General features: G+C 37.9%; 1 protein-coding gene and 1 long non-coding RNA gene across 3 annotated transcripts; one reads left to right on the top strand and one right to left on the bottom strand.

The window, feature by feature from the left end:
- Positions 1–2,948: 2,948 nt before the first annotated feature.
- Positions 2,949–6,289, top strand: LOC130467820 (uncharacterized). Its single transcript, XR_008927763.1, has 2 exons — positions 2,949–4,725; positions 4,828–6,289. It is a non-coding gene; the product is annotated as an uncharacterized lncRNA (long non-coding RNA).
- Positions 6,284–9,564, bottom strand: LOC110799745 (uncharacterized). 2 transcript variants are annotated; one of them, XR_008927762.1, is made up of 4 exons: positions 9,197–9,552; positions 8,883–9,073; positions 8,261–8,361; positions 6,436–7,105 (listed from the first exon to the last, which is right to left on the bottom strand). XR_008927762.1 is itself a non-coding variant. In XM_056836717.1 (3 exons), the coding sequence occupies exons 1-3, from the start codon at positions 9,347–9,349 to the stop codon at positions 6,427–6,429; spliced, it is 1,023 nt and encodes a 340-aa protein (XP_056692695.1). In that variant the 5' UTR covers positions 9,350–9,564; the 3' UTR covers positions 6,284–6,426. The 2 variants fall into 2 exon arrangements, 1 of the variants encoding a protein (XP_056692695.1); XM_056836717.1 differs by lacking the exon at positions 8,261–8,361 and having other exon boundaries at positions 6,284–7,105; positions 9,197–9,564.
- Positions 9,565–24,710: the final 15,146 nt, after the last annotated feature.

Raw genomic sequence — 24,710 nt, 5'->3', positions numbered from 1 at the left:
AATTAAAAATTTATATTCAAAATTAATGACAAATTAATAAATAATATTAATTTCATAATTTTAGGGCGAAAAATCGAAAATTTATTATTTAATTGATTTCCGATTAACATGGATTCAAGTCTAGGTCATAAAAATTTAAAATTTAACATAAATTTACAATTTTTATGGTGGTTTTTAATCATAGGTATCTAATTAAATTATAACTAATTATGAAAATTAAATTAATTCTAAATTATTCCAATTTTCAACAAATTAATCATAATTACAAATTAGATTGCATAATTAACAAGGCTAGGCATTCAAACTTGTTAAACATATACAGTAGGTCAATCAAAAATTCAAGATTTATCAACAAGAATCGCAAATATTTAATTTAACATCTTAAATTTACGAAATTTTGCATTCGAAAAACTAAAACCTCCGAAAAGTCATAGTTAGGCTTCGAATTTGAGAATTCTGGGTTCGGCCAAAAAACACTTTTTTTGTCAAAATTTTAGAATGCCTTTTACATGCGGAATTGACAAAAAAATCACTCGATTTGGATGAGTAACGAAGAAACTGCCGAAAAACTGCGTACGTATAATTAAATAAACGCAATTTGCAATTAATTAACAATTACGAAAATTAATCACCCCTTTTAATTCTTGCAAATTTGTAATATTTAACCATGTTCATGCAATTTAGATTATGAAAATAATAAGAGGCTCGTGATACCACTGTTAGGTTATGATTCATATGACAAAACATAAATCATGCGGAAAAACCATAAAGCCAGGAAAGCATATTATTTACACATAATCATTTAGCATAGTTTAGATGCATACACTTTGTTGCGTGCCCTCCCTAGCTGCGCCCGAACCGAACAAGAACAAGTCTTTAGGACTCCAAGTGTTGTCCCTCCGTAGATAGTCCATAGCACGTCCGGATCCGCCTTAAGCTTGACCAACTAGGATCGCCCTTAAGGTACTTAGAATTTTCGGCTATTGTAGGCAATTATATGACTGAATTTTTGCTCTCAAAAATCACTTTGAATAATTGAATACTCGATGTAAATTATGAGCCCTTAACTCATATTTATAGACCATGGAATAAATAATCGAATCCTACTAGGATACGAATTAATTAAATTAGAATCCTAGTAGAATTCTTATTTAATTAATTTATCTTTTAGGATTAGGAATTTTAATCATTAAACAAATCCTGTACTCTTTAGGTTTCGTATGTGAACACAAACTCTACACGAGCATGACCCGCAAGCTTGCAGGCCATGCCCGCGCACGGCCCACACGGCCGGTCGGCCCACGCGAGCTACAAGCCCACGCGAGCTGCAACAATGCTCGCAGCCCACTGCTCGCAGCTGCGCGCGCTGCCACGGCCTGGCCTTGCGCTGGGCCTGGCGTGGCCTTGGCTGTTCGTGTGGCGCGCTTGGCTTGCTGGGAAAATGGCCTGGCTTCGTGCTGGGCCCTCGTCCGGCAGGCCTCGTCCGATGCTTATTCGTACGATACGCTTCCGATTAAATTCCCGATTCCGGAATTCATTTCCGATATGAACAATATTTAATATTTCCGATTCCGGAATTAATTTCCGTTTCGAACAAATATTTAATATTTCCGTTTCCGGAATTATTTTCCGATTCCGATAATATTTCCGATTCTGACAATATTTCCGTTTCCGACAATATTTCTGATTCCGGCAATATTTCCATTTCCGATAATATTTTCCGATACGTACCATGTTTCCGTTTCCGGCAACATCTACGACTTGGATAATATTTATATTTCCGATACGATCCATATTTCCGTTTCCGGCAATATCATCGTTTCCGGAGTATTCATTTCTTGCCTGTGACGATCTCAGCTCCCACTGAAACCAAGATCCGTCGATTCCGAATATCCATAGATAGAGTATTTAATGCCATTAAATACTTGATCCGTTTACGTACTATTTGTGTGACCCTACGGGTTCAGTCAAGAGTAAGCTGTGGATTAATATCATTAATTCCACTTGAACTGAAGCGGCCTCTAGCTAGGCATTCAGCTCACTTGATCTCACTGAATTATTAACTTGTTAATTAATACTGAACCGCACTTATTAGACTTAACATAGAATGCATACTGGGACCAAGGGCATTATTTCCTTCAACTTGATCTCACAGAATTATTAACTTGTTAATTAATACTGAACCGCATTTATTAGACTTATCATTGAATGCATACTTGGACCAAGGGCATTATTTCCTTCAGTCTCCCACTTGTCCTTAGGGACAAGTGTGCATTACCTAATTCCTTTGTCGCCCGATGCTTGCTCTTGAACATAAGGTAAGAGTTGTCATCCTTATTATGTCCAGAGGTGTTTCTCGGTTTCAGAGTTCAACTGATCAAATAAACAGATAATCATAACCTATGATTCATCCGAGCACGGCCATGCATTTCACAGTTTTTAGCTCTCCGAGTGGCCCTGTACAACTTTTAAGCATATCATCCCGATTTATGGGAGGACAATCGCAATCTTGCGATCTTGAGATTAGACTTCGTTTGATAGGTGATTACCTGAGCGTTACCTTTATAGCCTCCTTTTATGGTGCGACGGTTGGTCAACGTCAAAGTAACCAGTTCTCAAACAAGTAATCTCAAATCACTCAGGTATTGAGGATTTAGTGTCTAATAATTTTAATGAAATTTACTTATGACAGATTTTCATCTCTTAGAGTAAAGTTTCATAGGTCTGTCCGATACTAGTCTTCCCGAAGTAAGTATCTATGCAAATGATTATGACATTGCCATGTCCACATAGTTCAAGAAACAGAACTTCTAGTCATCTTGCATTCTAGTCGTCTAACGTTTTCTATGCGTCCAATTTTATAGAAAACTCCGACCATGGACCATTTTCAACTTTTGACATTCAAGTTCACTTGATAGACATTTCTTAGTCACAGGACTGGTCCTGACAGTCTATCTTGAATATTTCGTCAAATTGAAGGGACTCATCATTTAATACTAAACCAAGATTAAATGGAATATGAAAATAAATTTCATATATGATAAATGTTCAACCCCAATGTTTTACAACCATGGGCCTCAAACCCATCTTTAAAACAGTTCATGGAATTCAAAGCTATGCTTGATTTCCAGTGCTACAACGTGAGTGTTGCTTCTCACTTGTTGCATAGGTTTAGTTATCATGCTTTACCAATCTTAATATCCTTTTCATCGAATGTTCTTCGAGATATGATGATAAGATCTTTTGAGTATGTTTATTTTGTGATCTAGTCTTTCTTGCTACATTAGTGGTTCTACGCATTTTGCAATGAAGAACCATTAAGTCAACAGACATGTGATCTTCCCAAGTTCAATGAAGAACTCATTAATATAAACAACTCTGTTTTATTGCTTCTTAGGCAATAAGTACTTTTACTTCAACTGTTTAGGTTGCTAGTGATGCTTTGTTTGGATTTACTTATCCAAGCAGTTCACAGATATGTGGAAGACTTTCCAGCTGTATCTTTGGAACATAGAAATTAATATTTTAATTTCCCACGCAACAACTCATGGTCTCCAACCCATGTTGCTATTTCAAAACACGATGCTCTATAGCTCGTCCTTATCAATGGTTAACTCGAAAGGGTCTTGCTTGATCTTTTGCCAGTGTTTATGCATGTAGCATCAATATGTAGCATATCTTTATTTCCTTGAATCAAGAACTATTCCTATGTACTTTTTCAAGTACCATAAGTATTCTTGATCTCAATCTAGTTGATCTTCACTTAGATCAATAGAGATTGGTATATGTTCGTCATGCCTAAAGTCATACGATACGTTTTTGGCGATCCTCATATTATATCATACATGATAAATTCTTTTGCAGAATAATTCTCAATTGAATTCTATTCATGTAACTTTAGCTCATCTAGTTTCAGTAGATACTAAATCCAGCTAAATTCTTTGACATATAATATAGGTTAAGATTCTTACTTAGATCCTTTGATGTTTAACTTAGTAAATGCTTATACATAGTTCAAACATTCTTTACTTAGATTTATTCACATGGGTCGAATATCTCCAATGGAGTCTTTCGTGTTTGATTTAGTAAATGCTATTACTTAATCCAAAACATTAATATAAGATCTTTGTAAACAGATCTTAATACCCAGTATGTACTAAGTTTCGCCTTGGTCCATCATTGATGAATAATTTCAAATCTAAGTCATTAGCATTTGAATGTTATTTCACAATAGAGAGATATGTGTGTGATACATATAGGACCAATTAAGTTTTTATGTACTCCCACTAAACTTCTTATACATCTATAAGAATCATGTACATTTTATGAAACTAAAATGCTTATTAGCTTCACTAAAATACAGTTCCAATTCCCAATTGCTTGCTTAAATCTGTACTTAGATTTCATAAGCTAGTATTCCTTTTCAAGCATTATTTGGATCCAAAAATCCTATGACATGCCATGTACAATCTTACATAATCATAATCATTCTTCTCCATTACATAATCATTCTGAATCAAATTTCATTCCTAGATTTCCTTGTACTTTGTTTGGTGATTTTGGTTATCAATTTTACTCTACTAGATTTTCTTGAATTTACAGAAAAAATCTCAAACGAAGGAGAACGAAAATTACGGAGAAGGAGAACTCGCTGCTCTCTACCACGGCGAGTTTCCGAATGCAGATGCTTTCGATGCCGCTGCTATCAAGGATTCTAAATCTCAGGTTTGTTCCTCTTTCTCTCTCCTAAACCTTATTCCCTTTTCAGATCGTCTTTTCGCTAATTCATTGTTTGTTTTGAATAAATTGAAATAAATTCTTGAAAAGTACCCGGAAGAGGTTGGATGAACTTGTAGATGAAGCTGGTGTGCCTCGTTAAATGCAGGGGAAATTCGAGCACGAGATGGGGATGCCTAAAGGTGTGTAGTTTTTGGAATAATTTGTTTCCATTTAATTGGTGTTTCGTTGTTTGTCTGGTTCGTTAGGTAATTTATTAATGAAAGACCATTTTGAAACTAGCTAAGCTTTGAGTGAGTGAGCCCACACTCATAACTGACATGATAAGAGTTTTTTCTCAACTTTTTAAGAGGGGAAAGGGGATATGCACGAAGTTTATCTATCACTGTGTATAAGCTGCTCACAGGGGAGCTCGTTCTTGCTTTAAGCTATTGATAGAAGTCCAGAATGCACAAGGATTCAAGGATTGTATTCCATTATATTGTCTTCTATATTTGCAACTAAAAGCTTCTTGATGGCTTTGTAATACTGAATAATAGGAAGTCTGGTTGTGTATGATGTGTGTGTTGTTCATGTGAAGTGAGACTAAGATCGTGACTCTTTATCCTTTACTTGTGAGAGAATTCTGAAGCTAGCTAAGCTTTGGCAAGAAAATCGAGTATTTGTTATCTATTCATTTAGGGTGGGTGTGTTGGGGGGGGGGGGGGGGGGGGGGGGGGGATGCGTGGAATTAAGCTAATCACATGGGAGTTGGTTCCTACTTTATGCTATTGGTAGAACTCTAGGATGACGAGGAGTGGAGGATTTTGCTCAATTTGATTGTCTTCTATATTTGCAACTGAAAGCTTCTTGTTTTTCTAATGCTGAATAATAGGAAGTCTGAAGTCTTCTTATGTATGATGTGTGTGTTCATGTGAGGTAATACAAAGGTTATGACTCATTACTCGAACTCGATGTATGATATGTCAGTTTTTCACTTGTGTCCAAGCGGCACTTTTGCCTTGTACTCATTGCTATGCCGGCATGCAAACCTTGGTGTTCTTCATACTAATGAGAAGTTATCTGCAATATATCTATTGAGGGATCCGAGCAGACAGCAAGGAATTCTGCCTTGAAGCTACCATTTAAAAAGCATGAAATATTTCATAAAGTGTTGCTGATCTTTGTGGTTTCCTGCATCATTTTGGTAGTCCTGCTTCCTCTCCAACATCATGGAACACATAGGGTTTCTTTCATGTTTGCACCAATTGTTTTAGCATGGCTCCTTTGTATCAGCAACATCGGTGTTTATAATATTATAAGGTGGTCATTTTGTGTTTATTGATTTAGTCAGGTACTGAGTATTGTTCATCTGATTGTTTTAATTAGGATAGAAATGTTGATGTAATATCTAGATTGACTGAATATCAATTGTTGGTTTGGCTTAGAATGTGATGGTGGCTTGGTGTTTATTGCTATAATTAGACGGTGGGTGATTTTTTTTTTGTAAAATAAATGTACTATTTGCAGCGCGCATCGTTGAGTGAATGCTGCGAATAGTGTTAGAAATGTAGCTTTGAAACCTCTTTTTGCAGCGCCTGTGTACTGCAAGGGCTGTGAAAAATGGACAATTTGCAGCGCATGTGAAACACCATGCGCTGTAATTAATGGGTTTTTGCAGCGTTTTAGTTCGCTGTGAATAAAAGTCTACTATTTGCAGCCATCACAATTGCAGCGCTCAAATACGCTGCAAAAAGCCCCTTTTATGCGCGCTGCAAATGATATTTTTTCTACTAGTGAACGTTTAAACCTTCTCCAAGATTCATACAATGACTCATCATCGGTTTGACGAAAGGTGGTTAGCTCATTTCTTACCTTGGCAGTTTTCTCTTGGCCTAAAAACTTCACTAAGAATGCCTTGACTAGCTTATCCCATGTATCGAATGAGCCTGCACCTTCATCTCTCAACCACTCCTTTGCCTTATCCCGGAGAGAGAAAGGGAAAAGGCGAAGTCTAATAGCATCGTCACTTACATTGTTGATTTTCATTGTATCGCACTTCTCCAAAAAGCTATCAATATCACTTACAGGGCAATCGTTAGGTGAGCCTGAAAATGAATCATTTGATATGAATTGGATAAATTCGGGCTTCAGTTCAAAATATGATGCAGTGACGGCTGGTCTAACGATACTAGAAAGTATACCGGTGGTTGTGTCCGGTATACCATATTCCCAAAGAAATTTGGCAGGTGCTTCACCACCCATTGCTTCCTTCTTCTTATTTTGTCTCCGCTTAGTCCCCTGCTTACGTGCAGTAGCCTCGATTTCAAGATCAATAGGAATCAAATTTTGTGAACTTGTACGTCGAGTGTACATGCAACAAGAGAAACTGGAAACAAAATATCAAATAGAACAAGAATAATAGCCGAAGCAAATAACCAAATATAATGTACTTAGTAAAAATAAGTCAAAAAAAATAACTAATTTAATACCGTTAGTCCCCGGCAACGGTGCCAAATTTTGACAAGGTTGTCGCGTGCCTATCAAAAATAACCTAACTAGACCTCCTAACTATGTAGTCGGGCAAGTAAGGGTCGAATCCCAAGAGACTAATGTATTAAAAACTAGCTAAACTGACTTGAATTAATACTAAGTAAGTAACCAAACAACGATTGAGAGTGAATAATTAAACTAATTCTAACTAAAAACATAATCAATAATAAGACTAAAAATCAAGGATTAAAAACACCTAGTGTTAAGCATCACCACTAGCATAATTAATGCAAAGATAAATTCCTACCCCAAACTAATTAAATAAATGTTCATGAGGAAAGGTAAAACTTATATAATACCATAAACCTCTCCCGAGTATTAATGGCTTCCCTAATATGCAATCAAGACCTACTCCCGTGGAATCATGCAAATTAAAGACATTAAACTCAATACCATAACTTCCTAACAATCCCTTCTACCTACTCCCGTGGAGAATTTCATATCCTTAATTGAAATATTCAAATCCGTCAAAACCCAACTCCCGTTACGATAAAAACAATGGAATAATAACAATACTAATCCCTAATCTACTATTGGAAATAATACAATCAATTAAGCAAGAACAATTAAACAATTTGTAACAGCCCGCCCTTGACGAGATGCTTGCAAATTACAATTAACACCTACTAAACAAACTTTGACTTTTTGACTCTTTCACACATCTCACGACTTCCAAGTTCGACCTCATGATACTCAAAGAAATCAATTCTCTAGCCGCTCAATGCCTCAACTCAAACCATCTCTCACTTGGGTTCTCATTGACACAAACATTCGTTTAAAATAATCATTATTCTTAAAGCATTACAAACCACTTTAATTCGCAAAGAACAAATCAATATGCAAATACAATTTGGTTTTGCAAAACCAAATTTAATTCACAAAATAACATTCAATTTGCAAAACAACATTCAATTTATACATTATATATATACATAATACTTTAACACAAGATATATTTTTCAAACATTGAAGTTGGTTGGACGATGTGTACCTTCAATCACCAATACATAGACTCCAAGAACTATAGATTTCGATTATCAATCCCGCTCAACTCCATGTCTTAATTCTCCTTATTCGTTCTCCATCAAATTACTTCAACAAGGAATATTTGAATCAAAAAAAAAAAAAACAAAAATACTCACTTAAATCAACTTGAACTGAATATTTTAAATGATTCTCTCTTCTCCTTTTTTTTCACAAACTTACTATAGAATCTAGGACAATATGCTACATATTCTACCACAAGAAAACGAACTAGTTTGATAGACAGGGATTGTGATTGAAATTATATTTGTAATGTTTATTTGGTAGAATAAATCATCTTAAAGAACTTAATCATATTTTTATATTAGAAACCCTTCTTTTGGAAAACATTAATTTGAATTACTCAATTATACCATTAAAAATATCAAAACATATTTAGTTCATTGTTCAAAAATCATTTCTATATAATCAAAATAACAATCAATAACAAATTAAATTCTCATAACTTTTACATTGGATAAATTGAAAAGCATATGGAATGAAGGTTGGGTTGAGTCATACACTTAAGGGAAATATAAAACATAAAATTAGCAACAAGAATTTCAACAACAACACAAAGAGATCATTACCAAAATAAAGAAGCAACCGCAATAGCAGCCACATCACGCCGCCGCGGGGCTGGTGTTCCGGCGAGCTCGGCGGAGGAGCTAGAGAGTTGATAGGAGAGCGGGGGAGAGGGAGGGGGGAGAGAAAAGGGCAACAACAGCAACAACGCACAAGGTGGCCACCACCACCGCCACAACACCGCCACAACACCGTTCTGGCGGAAACCGAACAAGAGGGGATGAAAAACCAAATAAGAGAAAATTAGGGTTTTCTTTAATTTAGGGGTTTCTAATAAAATTCAATTTAATCAAATAGAAGAAGGGATTGAATAGTTTACCAATTTGTGATGGAGAATGATTGGTGACGAAATCACGACCACCGTTGGTGGTGGTGGAGTAGCAGCAGAGCCGACAACGTAGAGGAAGGAGGGGAGAGAAAAGCTACGGAGCATCAACAACAAGAACAATATCAACAACCACGAGAAAGGCATCGCCGGCGGTGAGACAGTGGTACCGACGCTCGATGGTGTAGCAGAACAAGGAGGAGAGAATAGATCACAGGTGAAGAGGGAGAGAGGAACGCGGGGTGGAGAGAGGGGGAGTGAGTTTGAGGGGGTTTTTCTTTAAGTTTCCTTTTTTTTTCCTGGAAAATGGTTTTGGGAGGTTGGTTAAAGCATGTTGATTTGGAATTAATGATTCATCTAACCAAGGAATGTGACATTTGGCAATTAAGTGTATTTGTTGGCACCTCTTAAAGTTGACATGAGCAAGAGGGAGAGAGGATAACTGGGCTTAGCTTGATCAAAGGAAGCAAATTTTATGTATAACTTAATAAAGTTAATCTAATAACTTTTAAAGTAAACCTCTTACAATACCTTAATTGCCTTAGGAAAATCGAATTAATAAATGAACAAGGTCACTAATTTATATATATATATATATATATACATATATATATATATATATATATTCTCTAATTTGATTTAAAGTAAAAAAAATCCTAATCCCATTAAAATCATTGAGTTTAAATAAATTAATTTAGAATTAACAAAATAAAACTCTTTAAACAAATAAGTTTTTTTAAAAAAATTTATCTCAAGGTAAAACTGGAGAATAAATTCGAAAACTAGCTTAAATATACAAATAAAACTTTCAAATTCATTCACCCGTTATAAAATTTCAAGATCTTAATCTCAATTTAGGTTTAAGAGAAATTCTAATAACATTTTTAAGACGATAATTACTCTTAATATCATATTAAGAGCTGCTTAAAATCAGGGCTATTACACTATACCACCCTTATAATAAGTTTCGTCCTCGAAACAAATTGGAGAACATAAAACTTGGATAATGTGAAGAGTTGTATCCTATTAAAACCATTTTCATAAATCATGGCATAGTACTAAGTAAAATATCAGTCTCTAAATGAGAAATGTTTTAAAATCGGATAAACTAGAACTTAAAATTATATAGACAATTCCGTATAAGAGGGCTTACCAAATCCGATTATATATAGAGGAAAAATTCTAGATTAGACTTATACAAAAACTTGATCAAGACTAAGTAAGGGGCAGAGGTTTAATCTTCGGATACTACTCAATGGAATTGAAGTTGAAAAGGGATAGAAGATCACATCGAAACCAAATAAGGCAAGACATCCTCACATCCGCATGATCAGAATTTTTTTCAAAGGAATAGAATCATTGACACTTGGAACAAATTGAATGGGAAGAAGTTACTAAAGGAAATAATGATATGATGCCAAACCCTATGAACCATGAATAGATACTAAGGGTTTAAATGTGGAAGAATCTCAACTATTAGGAATACCTAAATAGAAGCGGAATTATATAGGAAGAAGTTCAACAGCTATTGCAAACAAAAATTCGGAAAATGCTTGGTTAAAAACAATTTAAATATTCTTTATAATAGATTTTATTTCAAAAAAATCCACATAGGAATCTTAGAGTTACTATTAAAATAATAAGAAGCGTAAATTAGAGTCACACACATGGATCAACACCTCTTTTTAATTAGAACTAATACTATTTCCCTGATTCCAATACTCACCTTGTATCTCCATGGCTTAAATCTCTTAAACTCGATCTATGTATACTTGACTTTAAATTCGAATAATTCAATTAAACAACCAAAAGTCGTACAATCACATAGCAAGTAAACAAAAAACAAATAAACAAGTAAATAAATCAAAAAGTCTAATCCTCAGCTCAAAATCCAACATTTAACTAATCCTCCAACTCGTACTATAATCCCAATTTTAAATCTCAATAGTTCCTATCACAATACCAAATCAATACGCGAAAACTTCATAGTGTATATACTTTTCAAATGATAATTCTATATCAGCCTTAAATATTTAATGACCATTTCACGGACCAAAACTCATTTCCAAATACTCGACTCCTAAGAACAACATTTTATCTGAATACTCAAGTTCCATTTCATATGCTTAATAGAATACTTCGAGATCCAGCTTTCAACTCAAAGTTTTTAACATTAGTCCTTGATAACCCAACATTTCATTGGAATTCTATATCCCTCAACCTGATATCACAAACTACCAGCGAATCATCCCAAAAGGCTATTCATACATTCCTCGACTCTTATTCGACCTAATATAAAATCTCCAAATCATATGCCACGATATGAGGATCATAGCAAACCCAAAATCAACCTTGGCTCTGATACCACCTGTAACAGCCCGCCCTTGACGAGCTGCTTGCAAATTACAATTAACACCTACTAAACAAACTTTGACTTTTTGACTCTTTCACACATCTCACGACTTCCAAGTTCGACCTCAAGATACTCAATGAAATCAATTCTCTAGCCGCTCAATGCCTCAACTCAAACCATCTCTCACTTGGGTTCTCATTGACACAAACATTTGTTTAAAAGAATCATTATTCTTAAAGCATTACAAACCACTTTAATTCGCAAAGAACAAATCAATATGCAAATACAATTTGGTTTGCAAAACACAATTTAATTCACAAAATAACATTCAATTTGCAAAACAACATTCAATTTATACATTATATATATACATAATACTTTAACACAAGATATATTTTTCAAACATTGAAGTTGGTTGGACGATGTGTACCTTCAATCACCAATACATAGACTCCAAGAACTATAGATTTCGATTATCAATCCCGCTCAACTCCATGTCTTAATTCTCCTTATTCGTTCTCCATCAAATTACTTCAACAAGGAATATTTGAATCAAAAAAAAATTAAAAAAAAAAAACAAAAATACTCACTTAAATCAACTTGAACTGAATATCTTAAATGATTCTCTCTTCTCCTTTTTTTTCACAAACTTACTATAGAATCTAGGACAATATGCCACATATTCTACCACAAGAAAACGAACTAGGTTGCTAGACAGGGATTGTGAATGAAATTATATTTGTAATGTTTATTTGGTCGAATAAATCATCTTAGAGAACTTAATCATATTTTTATATTAGAAACCCTTCTTTTGGAAAACATTAATTTGAATTACTCAATTATACCATTAAAAATATCAAAACATATTTAGTTCATTGTTCAAAAATCATTTCTATATAATCAAAATAATAACAATAACAAATTCAATTCTCATAACTTTTACATTGGATAAATTCAAAAGCATATGGAATGAAGGTTGGGTTGAGTCATACCCTTAAGGGAAATATAAAACATAAAATTAGCAACAAGAATTTCAACAACAACACAAAGAGATCATTACCAAAATAAAGAAGCTAGCAACCGCAATAGCAGCCACGTCACGCCGCCGCGGGGCTGGTGTTCCGGCGAGCTCGGCGGAGGAGCTAGAGAGTTGATATGAGAGCGGGGGAGAGGGGGGGGGGGGGGAGAGAGAGAAAAGGGCAACAACAGCAACAACGCACAAGGAGGCCACCACCACCGCCACAACACCGTTCTGGCGGAAACCGAACAAGAGGGGATGAAAAACCAAAGAAGAGAAAATTAGGGTTTTCTTTAATTTAGGAGTTTCTAATAAAATTCAATTTAATCAAATAGAAGAAGGCATTGAATAGTTTACCAATTTGTGATGTAGAATAATTGGTGACGAAATCACGACCACCGTTGGTGGTGGTGGAGTAGCAGCAGAGCCGACAACGTAGAGGAAGGAGGGGAGAGAAAAGCTACGGAGCAACAACAACAAGAACAATATCAACAACCACGACAAAGGCATCGCCGGCGGTGAGACAGTGGTACCGACGCTCGATGGTGTAGCAGAACAAGGAGGAGAGAATAGATCACAGGTGAAGAGGGAGAGAGGAACGCGGGGTGGAGAGAGGGGGAGTGAGTTTGAAGGGGTTTTTCTTTAAGTTTCCTTTTTTTTTTCCTGGAAAATGGTTTTGGGAGGTTGGTTAAAGCATGTTGATTTGGAATTAATGATTCATCTAACCAAGGAATGTGACATTTGGCAATTAAGTGTATTTGTTGGCACCTCTTAAAGTTGACATGAGCAAGAGGGAGAGAGGATAACTGGGCTTAGCTTGATCAAAGGAAGCAAATTTTATGTATAACTTAATAAAGTTAATCTAATAACTTTTAAAGTAAACCTCTTACAATACCTTAATTGCCTTAGGAAAATCGAATTAATAAATGAACAAGGTCACTAATATATATATATATATATATATATATATATATATATATATATATACATATATACATATATATATATATATATATATTCTCTAATTTGATTTAAAGTAAAAAAAATCCTAATCCCATTAAAATCATTGAGTTTAAATAAATTAATTTAGAATTAACAAAATAAAACTCTTTAAACAAATAAGTTTTTTTAAAAAATTTATCTCAAGGTAAAACTCGAGAATAAATTCGAAAACTAGCTTAAATATACAAATAAAACTTTCAAATTCATTCACCCGTTATAAAATTTCAAGATCTTAATCTCAATTTAGGTTTAAGAGAAATTCTAATAACATTTTTAAGACGATAATTACTCTTAATATCATATTAAGAGCGGCTTAAAATTAGGGCTACACAAATTCTTATTTACAATGGGTGTACAATAAATAATGTACACCGAAGTAAAAGTTAACACAAAATGCTTAAAAGTTAAGCTTATATATGTAAAAGTTATCTATTTTTAAGTAATAAATTTTTTCATTTTAGTAAAACTTATTTCTTCAATAATGTATAAAATCAATCATTTAACCTTTCAAAATATTTATCTATCAATTTTTTTTACTAATATAAAAGTTAATCAAAATTAGGTTAAAGTTATAAAAAAAAGGGTTAAAGTTATCTTGGTGTACAATAAATTTATTGTATACCTTGTGCGCGCAAGATCTATTGTCAGGGCTATTACACAATTAATTTGGGGAACTAAAAGAATAGATCATACATCAATCATAACTAGGGTTTACTTAACTCTAGATTATAAAACTACTCACACATATTAATCGAACAAACAAAATAAACTAATGAGGAAAACATCATTAATTAAAGAAATAAATAAAGAGAAAAGGAAAAAGGAGTAATACTTATTACTGATTATTATGAAACCTACGTTTTTGTTTTCTAATGAGAAGAACCAAACTTACACAAACTCACGCTAATCAATCGTAGATAATGACGAGCGTCCTCAAAACACAAGCAAGAAGCGTCCTTGATAAACGATAAAAAATGACGGAAGATCCTTTAGGTATTCTGTACTACTTGTATTTATACCTAGACATGATAAGAAATATACTAGTTATTAAACTCTAATAATTTGCTCATTAAACGTTTAATACGGGACCGAAAGAAGGTTGCCACAACTTGGGTGTGGCATGTACAGTAGGCCGCGGGTACGCCGTGGTATTGGCTGCCCGGTGTTCTTATATTTGTCTTGAACTCTTGTTTGTATCACAATGTAAACACCTTGCAAACGTGGGTTACTCCTAGGCCTCGTACTCACTCTACCAACATCTTCTCTGAGGTCTACCAACATGAGCTACTTCCTACAAAACAAAATAAAACAAACACGAGGAGAGAAACGCCGAAAATAACGAATAATAGCACTTTAAGATTAAAATAGGACAAAAATATGACAAATAATGGACTAATATGGAATATAAAATGCGTATATTATTATGTTATCACGTTCCAAGCCTTCAAGACGCGATTGACAACCGCGCCGGTGTTAACCTTGCCAGATGAGAGTGGTACCTATGATGTATATAGTGATGCCTCTAAGAATGGTTTAGGGTGTGCATTGATGCAGAACGGAAAGGTTATTGCGTATGCGTCAAGGCAGTTGAAGCCATATGAATCCAATTACCCTACCCATGATTTAGGGCTAGCCGCCATAGTGTTTGCATTGAAGATATGGAGACATTATCTGTATGGTGTGAAATGTAGGATATTCACGGATCATATGTGTTTGAAGTACATTTTCACACAGAAGGATTTGAATATGCGCCAACGAAGGTGGTTGGAGTTAATCAAGGACTATGATTTGGATATTCAGTACCATGAAGAAAAATCCAACCTAGTTGCAGATGCCTTGAGTAGGAAATCAAGTCATAGTGTTAATGCGTTAGTAGTTGCTAACGAGCTGTGTAAGGACATGCAGCGTTTGAACCTTGAAATAGTGAGTGGTGAAAATCTTGAGGTAATGATGAATGCCTTAACCATCCAGCCGTCAATATTTGATGAGATTAGGGAGAATCAGGCTGGTGATGTAAAGTTGGAGCGAATCAAGGAAAAGATTTCGCAAGGAAAGGATTTAGATTTCAAGATCCATGACGATGGAAGTTTGAGGTACAAAGGCAGGTGGTGTGTGTCTCAAAAGTGTGGTGAATTGAAGGAGAAATTGATGAGAAAAGAACACAATACGCCATATTCTGTGCACCCAGGTGGTGACAAGTTGTATAAGGATTTGAAAAGGATCTATTGGTGGCCAAGGATGAAGAATGAAGTAGCTGAATTTGTGGCTAGATGTCTGACTTGTCAGAAAGAAAAGATAGAACATAGGAGACCTCAAGGAAAGTTCCAACCTTTGGAGATTCCGAGCTGGAAATGGGACTGTATTTCTATGGGCTTTGTCACTTGCTTGCCTAAGTCGAAAAATCGGAAATGATACAATTTGGGTTGTGGTAGATAGGTTGACCAAGTCGGCAGTGTTCATACCAATGAAGGAAACCTGGAAAATGGAACAACTTGCTAAAGCTTACATTAAAAATGTTGTCAGGTTACATGGATTTCCTAAGGATATAGTATCAGATAGAGATTCAAGGTTTCTTTCGAATTTCTGGAAAAGTGTGCAGAAGAGCTTTGGTAGGACATTGAAAATGAGTACAGCCTTCCACCCAGCCACAGATGGACAAACTGAGAGAACCATCCAAACCCTTGAGGACATGCTTCGAGCATGCGTCATCGATTTCCAAGGAAGTTGGGAAGATAGCCTGGATTTGATTGATTTTTCATACAACAATAGCTATCATGCTAGTATAGGAATGGAACCATTTGAGGCCCCGTATGGACGGAAGTGTAGAAGTCCAATTTGTTGGAATGACATTAGTAAAACCGTAGTGTTGGGACCTCAAATGATAGAGGACACCATGAACCAAATCCGAACCATCCAATCGAAAATTCAAGCGGCGCAGGATCGCCAAAAGAGTTATGCAGACTTGAAACCTAGGGATGAAGAGTTCAACATAGATGATAAGGTGTTGGTAAAAGTGTCACCAATGAAAGGTGTCATGAGATTCAGAAATAAAGGGAGGTTAAGCCCTAAGTACGTACATAGGCCCATATGAGATCTTAGAACGAATTGGAAAGGTAGCCTATAGACTCGCCTTGCCTATGGACCTGCATAGAGTGCATAGTGTGTTCCACATATCTCAGTTGAGGAAGTATGTTCCGGATAAGTCGCATGTGTTACAACCGGAGACCATAGAATTAGACCAAAGTTTAACTTTCGAGGAAAGACCTGTTAAAATCCTGGATAGTAAAGTGTGTAGTACACGTACTAAGGATGTGAAAATTGTCAAAGTGTTGTGAATCTGAGGAAGCAACTTGGGAAGCGGAAGACGAAATGCGAAAGAAATATCCCGAGCTTTTTCCCGAGGTTAGTTGAGTTACGGGGTCGTAACTCGTGTCTTTTAAGGGGGGTAGAGTGCGGTACAATTTCGCGCTTTTTACCTTGTTTTCCCCTATTTTATGCTCAATTTAGTGCTTTCTATTAAATCTGCACTTATTATTGTCCTGTTTAATCATGTAAAGAGTACAACAACTTAAAATTTTTGCAAGTGAACACATTAAAGTCTCAAGTTTTGAGTTTGAATTTTGATTTTCGAACCCAAGTTTCAGGACGAAACTTCTTTTAAGGAGGGTAGACTGTAATACCTCGTATTTTTATAATTATTATAAATATATTTTATTATATTTATAAAGCATTTTATGATTTTTAGAATTTATTTCGCATTTAAATTTTATTTAAATGTATTTTAATTAATTAGAATATTTATTATTTAAATTAATTACGAAACGAATTTAATTTTCGAGTCCGGAAATTTAAATGGGTCGCAAGTAATTTTAAAGGTTTGAGTTTTAAATGAAAAGTCCAACTCGTTTTATTAATCGAGCCCAATCAAAAGAATTTAATTCTAAGCTTAAGGCTAACCCAATCATTTAAATGCTAAGCCCAATGTCAAATTTCCAAGCCTAGCCCACTAGGACTCTCCTCATTAATAATCCCCTTATTTTTCATTAAGCCTTTCCTCTCTTGCTTGCCCCCACACTCATCCTCTCTCCTCTCTCCTCTCTTGTCTTGCTCAACCGCACGCACAGCACGAGCACTCGCGTGCCTCGTGTGCTGTTGTGCCCTCGTTGCTCTCCCATCGCCCCTCGTCGCCCACACTCCCTCTCGCCCTCTGTTGTGCGCTGCTGCTCCTCTCGCCCAGCGCGCACACCTCTCGCGCCCCAGCGCACACCTCTCGCCCAGCGCGCACACCTCTCGCGCCCAGCGCACACCTCTCGCCCTCACTCTCTCTCGCGCCCAGCGCTGTGCCTTGCCCAGCGCCCTCGTCCCGCGCACCGTGCCTGCTCGTCGCCCCTCTGCCGCGCGCGCACACACGATTGCATGTGTGTGTGTGTTGTTTTGTTTCGTTCGTTCAATTCTTTCGCCCAATCACATTAATCACACGATCGCTATTGGGCGAAAGAATTGAACGAACGAAACAAAACAACACACACACACACACACGCAATTGTATGTGCGCGCGCGGCAGAGGCGCGACGAGCAGGCCCGTTGCGCGGGACGAGGGCGCTGGGCAAGGCACAACGCTGGGCGCGAGAGAGAGTGAGGGCGAGAGGTGTGCGCTGGGCGCGAGAGGTGTGTGCGCTGGGCGAGAGGAGCAGCAGCGCACAGCAGAGGGCAAGAGGGAGTGTGGGCGACAAGGGGCGTTGGGCGAGCAACGAGGGCACAGCAGCACGCGAGTGCTCGTGTTGTGCGTGCGGGTGAGCCAGACAAGAGAGGAGAGAGGAAGAGTGTGGGGCAAGCAATAGAGGAAAGGCTTAATGAAAAATAAGGGAATCATTAATGAGGAGAGTCCTATTTATAGGCTCTCATATCCCTAGTGGGCTAGGCTTGGAAATTTGACATTGGGCTTAGCATTTAAATGATTGCGCTAGCCTTAAGCTAAGAATTAAATTCTTTTGATTGGGCTCGATTAATAAAACGAGTTGGACTTTTCATTTAAAACCCAAACCTTTAAAATTACTTGCGACCCATTAAAATTCCCGACTCGAAAATTAAATTCGTTTCTTAATTAATTAAAATAATAAATATTCTAATTAAATAACATACATTTAAATAAAATTTAAATGCGAAATAAATTCTAAAAATCATAAAATTCTTAATAAATATAATAAAATATATTTATAGTAATCATAAAAATACGAGGTATTACACATAAAGATGTGTTCTGGCAGCTCAGGGCTCATCTGGCCCAACTGCCGACACTGGCCAGGCCGAAGGAGGGGGAAACCCTATACTTATATGTCGCAATTAGCCCCGAGACCGTGAGCGCAGTACTCTTTCGGGAAGAAAAGAAGAAGCAACAGCCAATCTACTTCACTAGTCGAACGCTAACAGGTGCCGAAACTCGGTACCCACTCATTGAGAAAGTGACATATGCAGTGGTTGTAGCTGCATGGAAGCTGAGACCATACTTCGACTCTCATCAGATCGTAGTATTAACCGACCAACCACTCGAAAAAGTACTTGATAAAATAGAGAGGTCGGGAAGATTGGCTGCGTGGCCCTTCGAATTATCAGAGTTCGGCATTAAGTACCAGCCGAGGACAGCCATCAAGGCACAAGCACTCGCTGACTTCTTGGCCGAATGCTCATACCAAGAGATGTTGGATGCCATAAAGAGTACTTGGGAGGTCTACACTGATGGATCTAGCACAGTAAATGGTCGGGAGCCGGAGTTGTGTTGATCCCTCCAACAGGAAAAAGCATAGAGTATGCCCTGAAGTTTGGCTTCAAAACAACTAACAACGAGGCCGAATATGACGCTGCAATCGCAGTGATAGAACTTTGTCTATCTCTGGAAGCCGAACATGTTTGTCTCAAGACTGATTCACAGCTTGTAGCCAACCAGATCCGAGGGGAGTATGAGGCCAAATGGCCCAGTATGACAACTTACCTAGCAAAAATTAAATCCTTAACGTCAAAGTTAAGATCTTTCGAAGTCATCCTCATTTCCCGAGGCCAGAATACACAAGCCGACGCACTGTCAAAACTTGCAAGTTCAACGCTCATCGACCTAAACAGGTCAGTCCATGTGCGGAACTGGATTGACGCAGTAATAGCATACAAGGAGAGGGGAGAACTTCCCGAAGACAAGCTACAAGCAAGAAATTTGAAAAGGTTCAACAGATGGTTCATCATTGATGCCAACGGGGAGCTCATTAGGAAATCATTCTCAGCCCCACTGCTGAAATGTGTCAGGCCTACTGATACTGACTACATCCTAAGGGAAATCCACCTCGGCATATGTGGAAATCACAGTGGAGGCAGGGCTTTGGCACATAAAACGCTTCGGCCGGATACTGGTGGCCCACCATGGTCTACGAAGCAAAGCTGATGACGAGGAAGTGTGAGAAATGCCAGAAGTTCGCACCGGCTATCCACCAACCAGCTCAAACCCTACAATCAATGCTCTATCCCTTACCATTTGCACAATGGGGGTTGGACATCATTAGTCCCTTCCCCTCGGCTGTGAACCAGAAGAAGTGGTTAATAGTAGGAGTTGACTATTTCAGCAAGTGGATTGAGGCCGAGGCAGTTTCTTCCAATACTGAGCCACAAGTCCGCTGATTCATCTTGCAAAACATCATCACAAGGTTCGGCATACCTAGGCTGATGTGAAGGAAATAATGCCCTTGGTCCAAGTATGTATTTAATGATAAGTCTAATAAATGCGGTTCAGTATTAATAATACAAGTTAATAATTCAGTGAGATCAAGTGAACTGTATGCCTAGCTAGAGGCCGCTTCAGTTCAAGTGGATTAATGATATTAATCCACAGCTTACTCTTGACTGAACCCGTAGGGTCACACAAATAGTAAGTAAACGGATCAAGTATTTAATGGCATTAAATACTCTATCTAATGGATATTCGGAATCGACAAATCTTGGTTTCAATGGGAGCTAAGATCGTCAAAGGCAAACAAAATGAATACTCCGGAAACGATGATATTGCCGGAAACTGAAATATGGATCGTATCGGAAATATAAATATTATCCAAGTCGTAGATGTTGCCGGAAACGGAAACATGGTACGTATCGGAAAATATTATCGGAAATGGAAATATTGCCGAAATCGGAAATATTGCCGGAAACGGAAATATTGTCAGAATCGGAAATATTATCGGAATCGGAAAATAATTCCGGAAACGAAAATATTAAATATTTGTTCGAGACGGAAATTAATTCCGGAATCGGAAATGTTAAATATTGTTCGTATCGAAAATGAATTCCGGAATCGGGAAATTAATCGGAAGCGCGTCGTACGAATTAGCATCGGACGAGCTTGCTAGACGAAGGTCCAGCACGAAGCCAGGCCCGCGTCCAGCAAGCCAGCGCGCCACAGGAACAGCCAAGGCCACGCCAGGCCCAGCAGGCCGTGGCTGCGCGCGCAGCTGCGTGCAATGGGCTGCGAGCAATGCTGCTGCTCACGTGGGCTTGTAGCTCACGTGGGCCGAGTGGCCGTGTGGGCTGTGCGCGGGCATGGCCTGCACGCTTGCTGGTCATGCTCGTGTAGAGTTTGTGTTCACATACGAAACCTAAAGCGTATAGGATTCGTTTAATGATTAAATTCCTAATCCTAAAAGATAAATTAATTAATTTAGAGTTCTGCTAGGATTCTAATTTAATTAATTCGTATCCTAGTTGGATTCGATTGTTTATTCCATGGCCTATAAATATGAGATCAAGGCTCATAATTTATAACGAGTTTTTTGAAGTATTCAAATGTTAGAATTTGAGCCAAAAATTCAGTCAAACACCTTGCCCATATAGCCAAATATTTTAGTACCTTAAGGGCGATTCTAGTTGGTCAATCTTAAGGCGGATCCGGACGTGCTGTGGAATTTCTACGCAGGGACGACACTTGGAGTCCTAAAGACTTGTTCTTGTTCGGTTCGGGCGCAGCAAGGGAGGGCACGCTACAAAGAGTATGCATCCTAATTATGCTAATTGTTATGTGGCAATTAATTTGGAATCCTGGTATTTATGGTTTTTCCTCATGATTTATATTCGTTTATATGTATCATAACCTAACATGATGGTCTTCGACCATGGAAAACAATTTGACAACACCCCGCTGCAAAAGTGGTGCAAGCAGTTCGGTATACACCTAGCTTACTCAGCAGTGTGCCATCCTCAAAGCAACGGACAAGCCGAAGCCGCGAACAAACTTATCCTCAACGCACTCAAGAAGAGAGTTGAGGATAAGAAGAGAGAGTGGCTAGAGGAGCTTCCTAGAACCCCACTGGACAAACACCCTTCCACCTGGTATACGGTTCCGAGGCTGTCATCTCTGTAGAGATCGGAACAGAATGCTTGAGGATCCAGGCGTACAACAAGTATGATGGAGTCCACGGAGAAAGCAACGACCAACTTCTATTTGAAGCTCTCGATCTACTAGATGAAGCTCGGAACAACGCCAGAACTCTCAACGCTGCCTACTTACAAAGAGTCAGCATACATTACAATCGAAGAGTCAATGCCAGACCCCTGAAAGTCGGCAATCTAGTGCACAGAAACGGCGCTGCAATTCAGAAAGGAAGGATCCATGGAAAACTCTCAGCAACCTTGGAGGGACCATACATCATCCATTTTGAAAAGAGGTCCGGCACTTTTATGCTTATGAAATTAGATGGAACAATCGTGAAGAACCATTGGAATGCCGATGTTCTCAAGAAATATTTTGTATGATCAAAACCCTCTTTGTAACCCAAGTAAGTCGTTTAATGAGAAGAGGAAAGCCTTTGGCACCATGAGTTTCATTAAACATATCACCCTGTCTATCTTTTTTCATCATCATATGCATGCAGCCTCGGATCTGATCAATCCGAGACTAAAAATCAATATGAGTTAACCATTCCTTGGATAAAAGTACAAGAAATAGTTAACTCAAATAACCAACGCCTCGAGGTATCGTCCAAAATCCCCGGATTTGCGATACCTCGGAGAGCCCTGTTCGCAACAACAGTCTCGAATCAAGTTATAAAGACCTCGACTCAGATCTACGGATCGCCGAAGTCATAACTAAGTCAGACTAGCGATTTCTTGCCCAGGTTTTCGAACCACAAGAAATCGGAAGAACAAAACGAGCCTCTTAGCAGATCGACAGATCTGAAGAACTCGAAAGCAAAGAGTCTCTTAGCAAATCTTCGGATTTGAAGAACTCGAAAACAAAAAGAGTGTCTTAGCAAATCTACGTATTTGAAGAACTCGAAAACAAGGAGAGTCTCTTAGCAAATCCACGGATTTGAAGAACTCGAAAACAAAACGAGCCTCTCAGCAAATCCACGGATTCGAAGAACTCGAAACGAGGATAAATACTTGAAACTGGCTAAACAAACTTTTGAAGTCAAAGAAACTCAGTAAAATTGAAAGCTTTGAAACTCTAGAAAATTAGGCAAAGGCAAAACGATCAAATAGCAAAGTGAGGCCATTTTTCATTTAATATTTGGGGGAACAAAGTACGATCACATCAACTAAACTCGGCACAACCCGAGAAATCTTCAAAAATTGAAAGAAAAATGACCCTAAAGCTAAAATCGGCAGCCATCACCAGATGATATCGGCCTACCGAAGTACAAGGAAAGCAAAAAAAAATTATTAAAGCACAACGCAGCGCCGAGGCAAAAGGAGAGAAAGCCAAGCACAAGTTCGGAGGTCCTCAACTGGAACCGACCGACTCTGAAGAAGACGACTGCCCGATTTCCTAAGGGAAATCACCAGCAAGTCCCTGCGGAGTAGCTCTCGAAGAAGTGCCCACAGTAGTATCGCCTTCCGAGGCAACCTTTCGAACTTGTTGCTCCTTGGCAGCTTCTTTGCGCTCCTTAGCACCGTCTGAAGGAAATATGTCCTTCACCCAAGGTGCATTAAGTCTAATACCAAGGTTCAGATTAATTGCGAACAATTAATTCAGTGAGATCAAGTGATCGGAACAGCTAGCTGGAGCAATGCTTCCGATCAGTGAGTTCTAATGGATATTGAACTCACAACTTACTCTTGACTGAACCTACAAGGTCACACCAATGACACGTAACAGATAACCGGATTAAATGAATCGGAAATTCATTTAATAGCTTTTCGGGAATTAGTTGGAAACGTATTATACGATACGACCTTTGTTGGAATCGTATATCGTATCGCGAATATTCGTAAGCTGGGCGACACGAATAAATCGTATCGTACGACGGTGATTCGTCGTATACGAAACGATAAATAATATATCGGAAATATATTAAATCGCGAATACGAAGGGCATCGGAGTTGCTGGCCCGTCGAGCCAAGCACGTAAGCGTGCAAGGCCCAACGAGCCAGCAAGCTCGCGGGCAAAGGCGAGCAAGGCCAGCCCATTGGGCGCCAGCACGCAACAACAAGGATTTGTAGACCTAATCAAGATTTTATGACTAAAAATGCTCCCACTTAAACCAATAAATTCATATGCTTTACTAACTTTAAACATAAAAATGTATTTCTAGTCTAACCGAAAACATACAAATTTAATTAAAATTTAAAGCTCATATAAATTTATAATCGAATCCATTAATTTAATTTATTTCAGTTGAATTAAACGAATTTAAATTAAATCAAGATTTAATTTTAGTAAAATAATTAGTATAAATAAAATTTATAATAATTATAATATTCAAAATTAAAATCCAAGAAAACAATTTAAATTACGAATTTTAAAATTAATTAAAATCGTTTCCGAACTGAAAATTAAAAATTAAATTCAAAACGCATCAATCGGGTCAAGACGAGGCCATGGGCTTGCGCCCATGCCCAGTCGAGTCCACGAGGCAGCATCGCCCCTCACGAGTGATCGCACAGCAAGGCACGAGCAGCTGCCACGCGCAAACGCAGCAAGCCGAGCCACGCTTGCGCGCAGCATCGCTCGCTGCTTCGTAGCGCAACAGTTGCTTGGCAAGGCTGGGCGAGGCAACGCTCGTTGCTGCGAGGCACCCCTCGCTGCCCGCGCGCGTGCGCCTGCCATTCTCGCTCGCCTTTCTTCTTCGCCCATCCGCCCATGCATCATCGCAGCACTCGAC

The sequence above is a fragment of the Spinacia oleracea genome, chromosome 2 (genome assembly GCF_020520425.1).
Source record: "Spinacia oleracea cultivar Varoflay chromosome 2, BTI_SOV_V1, whole genome shotgun sequence".
Classification (NCBI taxonomy): Eukaryota; Viridiplantae; Streptophyta; class Magnoliopsida; order Caryophyllales; family Amaranthaceae; genus Spinacia; species Spinacia oleracea.
The sequence above is the reverse complement of the archived record's forward strand: the minus strand, read 5'-3'. Positions and strand labels throughout refer to the sequence as shown.

Coding starts and splice junctions, on each gene's coding strand:
- LOC110799745 (XM_056836717.1), bottom strand. CDS start 9,349: ATGCCTTTCTCGTGGTTGTTGATATTGTTCTTGTTGTTGATGCTCCGT. Junction 9,074..9,196: donor TCATTCTCCATCACAAATTG/GTAAACTATTCA, acceptor GGTTTCCGCCAG/AACGGTGTTGTGGCGGTGTT. Junction 7,106..8,882: donor GCGGTTGCTTCTTTATTTTG/GTAATGATCTCT, acceptor TTTTGTTTCCAG/TTTCTCTTGTTGCATGTACA.